The sequence below is a fragment of the Medicago truncatula genome, chromosome 2 (assembly GCF_003473485.1).
Source record: "Medicago truncatula cultivar Jemalong A17 chromosome 2, MtrunA17r5.0-ANR, whole genome shotgun sequence".
NCBI lineage: Eukaryota > Viridiplantae > Streptophyta > Magnoliopsida > Fabales > Fabaceae > Medicago > Medicago truncatula.
This window is the reverse complement of record NC_053043.1, coordinates 22,420,473-22,431,808: the sequence shown is the minus strand read 5'-3', so window position 1 is coordinate 22,431,808 and position 11,336 is coordinate 22,420,473. Positions and strand designations below refer to the sequence as shown.

The 11,336-nt window shown below is 41.1% G+C and overlaps 1 protein-coding gene across 1 annotated transcript; it reads right to left on the bottom strand.

The window, feature by feature from the left end:
• Positions 1-3,371: 3,371 nt before the first annotated feature.
• LOC120578321 (uncharacterized) lies at positions 3,372-5,003 on the bottom strand. The gene has a single exon (XM_039831000.1). It carries the CDS (start codon positions 5,001-5,003, stop codon positions 3,372-3,374), a length of 1,632 nt encoding a protein of 543 aa, XP_039686934.1.
• Between the last annotated feature and the right edge of the window lie 6,333 nt (positions 5,004-11,336).

The following is an 11,336-nucleotide window of genomic DNA, read 5'->3' as shown; positions in this document are numbered from 1 at the left end:
TGTCCGTGACACAAAGCAGCCATGCGCTTTTCCTCAATCAAATTCAACTGATTGTACCTATCCTGACACCATTCAGCTTCTGACAACTCAGCTTCCATTAAGACTCTCAAAGACGGGATTTTAACTTCTACGGGAAGTATCGCTTCCATACCATACACCAAAGAAAAAGGAGTTGCCCCTGTTGAAGTACGCACTGAAGTACATTAACCATACAAATCATAGGATAACATCTCATGCCAGTCCTTATAGGTGACCACCATCTTCTGAACAATCTTCTTAATATTCTTGTTTGCAGCTTCGACCGCGCCATTCATCTGGGGTTTATAAGGAGAAGAGTTATGATGCTCAATCTTGAAATCATCACATAATTCCTTCATCATCTTATTGTTCAAATTCGTACCATTATCCGTGATGATCTTGTTAGGGACACCATAGCGACATATGATATTGTTCTTGATGAACCGGACTACCACTTGCTTGGTCACATTGGCATAAGATGCCGCTTCAACCCACTTAGTGAAGTAGTGAATGGCCACTAGTATGAAACGATGTCCATTAGAGGCTTTTGGTTTGATCCGACCAATCATATCAATGCCCCACTTAGAGAACAGCCACGGAGACGAGATAACATTGAGCATAGACGGTGGTACATGAATCTTATCCGCATAAATCTGGCACTTGTGGCACTTCTTGGCATAGTGATGGCATGCATCGTTATCCAATAGTAGCCTGCTCTCAACGCTTTCTTAGCCATTGAATATCCACTAGAATGGGTCCCGAACGAGCCATCATGTATCTCATGCATTAATAAATATGCTTCTCGTCGGTCCACACATCTGAGCAAAACTGAATTAAAGTTCCTTTTGTACAAAACCTGTCCACTTAGAAAGAAGTTACCAGACAATCTTCTTAAAGTTCTCTTATCTTTACGAGATACCCCAGGAGGGTACTCTTGAGTTTGAAGAAACACTTTAATATCATGAAACCATGGCTTGTCATCGAAAACCGCTTCGGCTGCAAACACATAAGCAGGCCTATCAAGGAATTTGACACTGATTAGCGGAACGTCGTTGCCACGATTCACTTTGATCATTGAAGATAAAGTAGCTAGGGCATCTACCATTTGATTCTCATCCCGAGGAATGTGGTGCAGCTCCACCTTGTTGAACAAAGTCAACAGACGTCTTGCATAGTCTCTGTAAGGTACCAATCCATCATGGTGAGTTTCCCATTTTCCTTTGATCTGGTTAATCACAAGAGTTGAATCTCCATATATGTCAATATTTTTAATCCTCAAGTCAATGGCTTCTTCAATGCCCATGATGCAAGCTTCATATTCTGCAATGTTGTTCGTGCAATCAAACCGCCCCTATTCCATTACCATAGACATTAACGGCCCCATCGAATATCAAACCCCACTTAGAGTCTGGATCAGGACCTTCACCAAACAATGGTTCGTCATAGTCTTTCATCTTTAAATACATGATCTCTTCATCTGGAAAATCAAACTTAACAGGCTGATAATCTTCAATTGGTTGACGAGCCAAATGGTCAGCAAGAATACTACCCTTGATGGCTTTCTGAGTGCGGTAGACAATATCATACTCGGACAATAGCATCTGCCAACGAGCAATTCTTCCTGTTAAAGCAGGCTTCTCAAAAATGTACTTGATTGGATCCATTTTGGATATCAACCAAGTAGTGTGATTAACCATATAGTGACGAAGACGCTTAGCAGCCCATGCCAAAGCGCAACAGGTTTTCTCAAGCATAGAATATCGGGACTCACAATCAGTAAACTTCTTACTCAAGTAGTAAATGGCATGCTCTTTTTTTCCAGTCTCGTCTTGTTGATCCAACACACAGCCCATAGAATCTTCTAACCCGGTCAAGTACATGATCAAAGGCCTTCCTTCGACTAGAGGGACAAGAATCGGAGGTTCTAACAAATACCCATTGATGCTGTCAAAAGCTTTCTGGCAATCTTCCGTCCAAACGATCCCTTGATCTTTACGGAGTAACTTGAATATCGGCCCACACGTGGCAGTCATATGAGAGATGAATCTGGAGATGTAGTTCAATCTTCCTAGAAAGCCTCTAACTTGTTTCTATGTCCTTGGAGCAGGCATTTCCCTGATAGCTTTGACTTTGTCGGGATCTACTTCAATACCCTTCTGGCTGACAATAAAACCCAAGAGCTTGCCGGATCTAACACCAAAGGTACACTTCTTAGGATTCAACCGAAGTTTGTACATTCTCAACCGTTGAAACATCTTCAACAAATCCTCAACATGTTCTTCTTCAGTGCCTGATTTGACAATCATGTCATCCACATACACTTCAATCTCTTTATGTATCATATCATGGAATATTTTAGTCATGCCTCTCTAGTAAGTGGCGCCGGCATTTATCAATCCAAACGGCATTACTAAGTAGCAGAAAGAGCCCCAAGGCGTGATGAACGGCATCTAGCAGTACTATCAACCAATACATCAATGTGAGGTAAAGGGAAATCATCCTTTGGACTAGCTTTGTTCAAATCCCGATAGTCAACACACATTCTGACCTTACCATCTTTCTTCGGAACGGGCACTATGTTGGCCAACCACTGAGGATATTCGGAGGTAACCAAGAAACCTGCGTCAATTTCCTTTCGTACTTCCTCTTTGATCTTCAGAGCCATATCTGGATGAGATCTTCTTAACTTCTGCTTGACTGGAGGACACTCGGGCTTCAAAGGCAAACGGTGTTCCACAACATCATGGTCTAACCCCGGCATGTCTTTGTAGGACCATGCAAATATATCATCATACTCTCTGAGGAGCTCAATTATCTTTTTCTTGACAGACGCCTCCATCGACGCTCCAATCTTAATTTCTTTCTTATCATCTTCAGTGCCCAGGTTGATCAACTCTATTTCTTCCTAGTGAGGCTGAATGGCTTTTCTTTCTTGCTCTAACATCCATCGGAGCTCATCGGAAATCTCTTCATCCTCCTCTACCCAAGCCTCGTAAACTGGAAACTCAAAGTTGGGAGGCAGCATAGGGTCATCATGTTCAACGGGCTCATGTATGTTCAGTCTGCATATGATTCATGATTGATTTTTAGTAAAATAGTGAATGCGGACCTTTGAAATTGATTTTTTTTTTGTTTTCTTAAAAGAAAAAGAGAACAAGTTTTTTGGTTTTTTGTATTACCATTTTTTTCCAGAAAAAGCACTAAAACATAATAACGGCCGTGACAGAAACGACAATTTTCATTAATACTGAAAACAAACTCAGAGTAAAAACAAAACCCTGCAAGATTTCACTTTCGTCTGGGGTAGGACGAAAGGAGTTTTCTTAAAAAAAACAAAAAGACAAACACATTACTTAGAAAAAGGTATCGCTGATCCAATTGCAGCAGTTTCCACCAGGAGTCACAAAGTCAGGTGCCACCTCTTCTGATTGATCTTCCAAGATTGCATTAGTCTCAGGTGGCGCATTGATGAATCTGGCACTCTGAAAAGTCCACCTAGTTGGATCGAACACCACTTGCTTATTGCCAGAGAAACCCAGACCTTCTTTGCGCTTGTTCTCGGGCAGCTGTATTAACTTCCCCCAACCTTCCGCTTTTCCTTCTTGAATTACTCTCTGAGCATCCTTTAGAGAGGCCATGCATGTTTCACCTCTTGTAGTACTGCTTTCAACCGAAAGCCCTTGGAATGATTTTCCATCCGAACTTTCACCACCAATGAAGGAAAAGGACAACAAATGGCCAACCAAAAGAGCTGATTCCCCACTCACTGTAACAAGCTTTCCATGACTTACAAACTTTAGCTTTTGATGAAGAGTGGATGTTACTGCCACGGCTTCATGAATCCATGGTCTACCAAGTAAACAGCTGTAGGAAGCTTGAATATCCATTATCTGGAATGTAACTTTAAACTCTTGGGGCCCAATAGTGATAGGTAAATCTACTTCTCCCCATACCGTCTTCCTGGATCCATCAAATGCCCTTACTGACATGCAACTAGGCCTAATAAATCCATCTGAATATGTCAATTTATCAAAGGTTGTCTTCGCCATCACATTGAGGGAAGAACCGGTGTCTATCAAGACATTGGACAAAGAATCTGTTTTGCACATAATAGAGATATGCAAGACCATATTATGATTTTTCCCCTCCACAGGTAGATCTTCATCACTGAAACTCAGATTGTTGCATGCAGTCACATTTCCAACAATGCTCCCAAATTGACCCAAAGTCACATCATGGTCTACGTAGGCTTGATTCAACATTTTCATCAAGGCATCCCTATGAGCATCAGAGCTTGTCAATGGTGACATGATAGAAATCTTGGATGGAGTCTGCAATAACTGATCCACTATCTTATAATCACTTTTCTTGATTAGCTTCAAAATCTCATCATTATCAGTTCCACTAGGTTGACCCACATTCTTACCCTTGCTAGGATCTGGTACTGGCACTGACTCTATCACCGGAGCTTTCTTCTTTGCTTGCACAATAGCATGAAGAATACATCCACTTCTCAGAATTTGACTATTCTCCGAAATGTTACTCACGGAAGTTGAAGGACTCAAGGGTATCTCTTTATCATTCTCCATGTTTGTAGGTTCATAGTTATACGGCATGGCGTTTTGAGAGAAAACCGGCTTGGATCTTGGTACACAAATCACAAGAGGAGTGACGACTGGCTTGGAATTGTCCTTGAACACCGGAGTAACACCGCCAATTGGTTTCGCACTATCCTTGAATACAAGGATTACAACAAAGATGCTCTTGTCCTCCCTTGTGACAACCAGCTCTCCTCGATCCATTAGCCCTTGCGCATCATCTTGAACCTGCGCGCAACCACGGGGATCCACAGAACATACCTCACAATTATTATGATTGTGGCTAAACATAGCTGCCTCACACATCTTCACATGTAATGGAACCAACGGAGTTTTGATATCCTGAGAGCGAGTGACAAGACCCCCTTCTTGATAATCTTCAACCATGTTAACAGTAGGCCCATAGGGTGGCAGAGGATTGTTTGGAGCAACAGGGTTAGGGTCAGTGAAGGATAAATCTTTGTTGTGAATAAACTTTTGAACTGCCTATTTAAGGGGGTAACAGTGTTCAATGTCGTGTCCCGGTGCCCCTTGATGATAGGCACAATTTCGATCGGCATGGAACCACGGGGGTAAAGGGTTCTGCAAACGGGGAGGTGGTAGGGTCTGAACAAGACCTCTAGCAAGCAAGGAAGGTAGCAAGGCTTCATAGGTCATGGGGATAGGTGGAAATTGGTTTCTTTGAGGGCGAGGCTGTTGTTGTTGAGCTCGAGAGCGAGGCTGTTGTTGCTATGGTGGTGGGGAATAGTATGGTTGCTGATAAAACGGTTGTGGCTGATAAGGTTGTGGTTGATATAGTGGTGGATAATATGGATGGGGTATTTGAGGCCTTTGTAGTTGATAGTTTGGGTTTTGTGGAGCTGGAATAGGTGGTGGAATGTTAGCAACATAGGGGTAGTTAGGGTATACAGGCTGGGATCCGCCATGGGCCAGCATGCCAACCTCTTGAGCGTTCTTCTTTGGGTACCCATTTCCGAACTTCCTATTAGATGAACCACCTGTCGAGCTACCCGAAGAACCACCTGAAGAAACACCATCTTTACTCACACTTCCCTTACGGACCCATTCTTCAATTCGCACACCCATATCTATCATATCGGTAAACTTTTGTGAAGCACAACCAAGCATCTTCCGGATTTGAGCAGACTTTTGAACGAAGCGCTGAGCGTATTCCTTGAAAGATTCTTTGTCACCCTGAGTCATAGATTGCAGTTCTTTCCGGTTAGGTGCTAGATAAGAGTTGTATTTGTACTGCTGGATGAAAGCATTGGCCAATTCCTCAAAGGTAGTGATGCCCTTCAAATTCATGTACCATGTATGTACGGGACCAGCCAAACTGTCCTGGAAACAGTGGATAAGCAGAGGTTCATCCTTCTTGAGTTATCATCTTTCTGACATATGCGACTAAGTGCATCTTAGGGAAAGTATCCCTCGTGTACTTTTCAAAGATCGACATTTTAAACTTATGAGGTATCACCACGTCTGGAACCAAGCAGAGGTCATTCACATTCTGACTGAACATTTCTTTACCGCGGATAGTCTTTAACTCTTTATGCACCGCCTCAAACTTTTCTTCCAGATTTCCTACCCTATCATCAACGGCCAGACTATTGGAGTGATAAACTTGTTCTTCTTCTTGATGAGCAGCATGAACAAGGGGTCCAGCATAGGTCATAGTGGCCTGAGGAAAAGGCTGGCCGGGCTGATAAAACGGTGTTTGTTGCTGACCCGAAGGGAACTGCATTTCCGGCGCATTATGACGAACACCTTCATTAGTTGCGAGTGGCATGCCCCACGGATAGCCTGGCGGCATATGATACTGAGGAGGGATAGAAAAACCAAGAGGGGCAGCAGGACGAAACCTTGAATTATACATGTTTGTCATATCACTAGAGGAAAACTGAGTCACCAAAGGCTGTGTAGTACTAATAGCTGCAGTAGAACCGGTAGGAATGGGCTGCGAAGTACCAACAGATGTAGTAGAAATTGGTCGGGTCACCGGAGGACCAGCTGGCTGAGAGACTTCAACATCAGCCTGAACAGTCTGCACAACTTTTGCTTGAGAGGCTTGTGCTTGTGCGGCCATCATGTCAATCATCATTGCAGTTATCTTTTCCATACTTTCCTTGAGGCTACTAACCTCCTCCCTAAGGTCATTGTTCTCTTGATCAGCAGTTGCCATCCTCTTCTTGATGTATGCTCGAGTACGGTGAACACGGGTAGGTTTGTACTAAATACGCCGGGCCACCTTTGCTTTTCTCCTGACGCAGAAATGAGGAAAGTATGAGACTTGGCTTTAACACTTTTTATGAATGCGATATGATACATGATATGCTATATGCCAAAATATGCAATTTTTATATATTTTTTTATCGAAGGACCTATAGAAGCAATTGTGTAAACATATCAACCTAAACATTTAAGAAAAAACAAAGTTGTTTACAAGATAATTCCCTTTCTAACAACAAAGCCAAGGGATAGACTTTCAAAGTAAAATAAGATAATTCCCTTTTAACAGACCGAGCCAAGGGATAGACTCCAAAGTAAAATAACAGAAGACTAGAAAATAACATAAAAAGAAAACAAAACAAAAGGGGAACTCTCAAGCTTCTAGAGTAGACTACTCCACAAAATCAGGATGGGGACCATAAAAAAGATCCATGCATCTCTTCTTTCTCCCTGGATAAATCTTGTCAAGAAAATCCTCCTTCTTTTGGAGAGCGGCGCTCAGCTTAGTGTTTTCATCTTTTTCCTGGCGATTAGCCAGGATCTTCTGATCCAAAAGGTTCTTCAAAGTATCATACTCTTGCTCCTTCCTGTGGTACTTCATTTCCCATATGGACTTCTCACGCCTTTCGATATCCAACTGCTTCTGATACCCTTCTAAGGACTCAGGAGGTAAAGGTAAAGGTATAGCTGGGACGGTTGAGGTTACAATCCTTTGTCGTGGGTATGGCATCTTCAATTTATTGGCTAGATCGATAACCCATTGGACATAGACTTCATGGGCGATAACCGATTTCTTTCCTAATTGATTCCTATCTTTCTTGACAATGGAATACCAAGCTTTCTCGAACTGCACTCTTTGATTCGCATCATCTTTTTTATAGAGGAAGAAATCCCTATCTAGGATGAGGTATACGAGCTTCATCTCCATATAATACCCAAACTGTCGTCTAACAAGAATCGGGCTATAGCTAATTCCTCCACGCATACCAAGAAGAGGTACGTTGTTGAAATCACCACAACTGTCAATGATATACTCTGAGTCACAAGCAGGGTTAAACCAATCTATGTCCCTTGGGGTCCAGGTCATGAGCTTCTGGGACCAAGGGATAGGTTCTGGTCTAATCTTGGGGCGGGGTAAGTGTGAAGTAATCCAGCGGTGGAGTAATGGTGCACAACAGACGATGGTCCCCTTTCCTTGACTAGTGCGATCATGGATAGCAAAATATGTGTCAGCGAGTAAAACAGGAACCGGGTTTTGGGTTAAGAAAATTCGTATAGCATTCATGTCGACAAACTTGTCAACTTTCGGGAAGAGGACTATACCATAGATAAGCAGGGCAAGGATAGACTCAAAATCTTCGGTCTTGGATTTCTCGAAACAAGTGGTGGCCTTTTGGTGAAGGAAGTTATAGGGTAAGCATGGGAGACCATCTTTGGGGGTGAACTTGTCCTTTATGTCGGCTACCTCAAGGTGAAGGGCTTTTGCGATGGTAGGGATTCTAGGAAAGGGTCCAAAGGCATGAAAGGGTACTTCGACGAGCACAGGTAAACCGACCCAATGGGAGTACTCCTCTAGAGTTGGGAAAAGCTGAAAGTCTGGGAATGTGAAGCCATGATAGATCGGATCATAGAACTGGACCAAGGTATTGAGAAGCATTACATCCACCTTTGTCTTGAGAATGTCGAGTAAATTTCCATACCGATCCCGAAAATGACCCAAATTTTTCAACATCTTTGTCAAACTCCTCAAACTCTCTAGACTCTCTGCATCCGGTACCTTGAATTTATACCCATGAGTCCTCCTTCCAACAACCTCCATATCCTCTGATGTTTACAAAAAAACTATATAAGTCCTTCGATATTTTAATGAGAGAAAATATTTATGGATGAATGCATGTATGCATGATAATGCTAAAGTACATAGAATACATGGTGAGGGTAAGTTCCACAATGTTGGAGTCAAGGGTGACAACACCATTTGGTAAGGACTAAGGTTTCAAATGTACCTGTATCACGGGTTCTACTAAGTTCCCAAAGTCCTTGACCACTTTCGGATATTATCGGATACCGAGAAAACACTCGGTCCAACAACGTCCGTAGGAAAGTTTCGTTTGAGTGTAGTATCGCGTGTCGACTAGTTTCGAGAAAACACCCGATTAGCCACTGCACTACGTCCTAAAAGGCCAAGATGGGTTAAGGGTTACTAAAGGTCCTTAGCTTCACTGGAAACTTAAGAGTAATAAAGTCTAAACTTGAAAACACACGCCGACATATATCACTTCAAGCTCCTCCGCTAAGTGTGGTTATCTCATGTGTGACAAGACACGAGTATACTCTCGATATGCCACTATGAGTCTACCACTCCTATCTTATATTTCCCTCAAGCTCGGGTGTAGAGCTTATCTCACCATTCACGTGAAAACAATAACATTTAGGCATGTATTTACAAGGCATAAGAAATAATAAAGCACAAGTAAAAAGCAAGTAAGGTGGGTTTAACCCGCGTAAGACTAAGTTCCCAGTGAAGTCGCCATTTCTGTGCTCGTGATTTTCGGATATCAAACCATTAATTGATTTGAATCTTTAATCTTTGAACTCTCGATTTTTATTTTTGGGAAGAGAAAAAATGAGTAAAAACCCTCATCGAGACTTTGGATTCGGGGGTTGGTTACGCGAAGGGAAGGTGCTAGCACCCTAAGCGTCTACGGTATTCCGTAGGAAACTCTAAGTGAAAGAATGGAGGGAGAAGAAGTATGTTTTTGGTTTTTTTTTTTATTTGATTTGGAAGGATAAAAATCCTATGCCTACATACCCTTAAAGAAAAGGGATCAAAATCAATGTAGTTCACCTAAAAAGTTTTTTTTTGGTGGGTTGGTTGATTTTAAATTTTAGAAAATGGTTTTAAGAAGGGATAAGAGGCCTCAAGGCATGAGAGAAAAATAAGATGAGGTTGGTCAAATTTTAATTACAAGAAAATCAGGTCCAATATGAATATTAATTCAATTTAAGCATTTGATTAAGAAAATAAAAGGAAAAAACACTTGGGTTACAAACCAAGATTTATTAAGAAAATATTTTTGAAGTTTTGCATATTTGATTTTTTGGGAAAATGATTTTTCTAAACTAACGGTAAAAACTAAGGTAACGGCGAAAAAAAACGAGCGGAAAGCAGTAAATAAATTGTGGTATTGTCGGTGCAAGTGTCGGTGTTTGTGTTACCTACATTATTACATCAATTCCTAGATACATTCTATGGTCTCCAGAGAAATATAATAGCAAGAAATTAAACGCGCAAAATAAATTACATCAATTTCCTAAGTACACACTAAAAATAATAACGACAAAATAAGATGACAAAAATTAAACATGCATGAGATGATTCAAAATACTAATACAAATATACTGTAACAATAATAAAAAAGCAGTAAATAAATGATTAACACAAAGTAAAATATATTTTTGTAAATTTTTGTAAGTGAAAGGGGTGCAGAACTGTAGTGAATTTTAAAAGCAATTGGGCTTAAGCAAAAAAACGGTTCGGTTCGGGTTACTGGGTTGGACCGGAAAGGGGCGGTTCGGTTTAGAAGGAGTATATATATGTTGTGAACCATTTTCTAGTCATTTTTTAAAGTCTCATTCTCTCTCTTCTCTCTATTTTCCACATAAAGCTCTCTCCTCTCTCTAAAAAATCTGGAAAAAAGAGAAGATGATCTTCATCTTCTCCGGCGAGCTACGCCGCTCCGGTGCGGTGGTTTGCCGGCCCAACAGGGCGGCGCCGCCGCACCGGAAAAATGAAACTTCTCCGTTTTCAAATCTTTTTACATATTTAGATATCCTTTTTGGTTTTAAACACGAATCTGACCTTATCTTTTTCAAATTCTATCTTATAAAATCTAGATCTACAATTTTAGAACCGAACAAAAGAACAAACCAAACAGCAAAAAAAAATATTCACCAAACATCAAGAACGAACAGATTTACATGATAAATAAGTAAGCGAAGATTTACCTCAGATTGAATCGGAGAAAGAGCAAATGTAGACGAGAAAACTTCGATCTACTGCTTGCTATGTCAGAATCAGAAAACTTCTTCCCTCTTCTGAATATTCCACGAACCTGTTGTGTTGTTTATGAGCTTGAAGCAAAAAACGGATCGAAATTGAACTTTGGTGATGATGAACAGATTCGGACTCGTTGTTGTTAGTGATGAAAAATTTTGAGTTTGAAATTAGATGTTCTCCCTATTATTCATGATTTCTGGCAATATTTGGGCGTTATATGATTTTTTCTGGTTTGTGAGTTTCTGGTGAATTTGTGGTTTATGGGAAATTCGTGGATGAACATTCATGAATTGTTCACGATATCTTTTTTATGATTTTTTTTGGATTTGATTCTGGAAATTGGAAAGGGGAATGAAATTAGGGTTTTGGATGATGATGACTGCGGCTGAAGAAGTCTATCGTTTTTTCTTCTCCTTTCTGTGTTTTTGCAG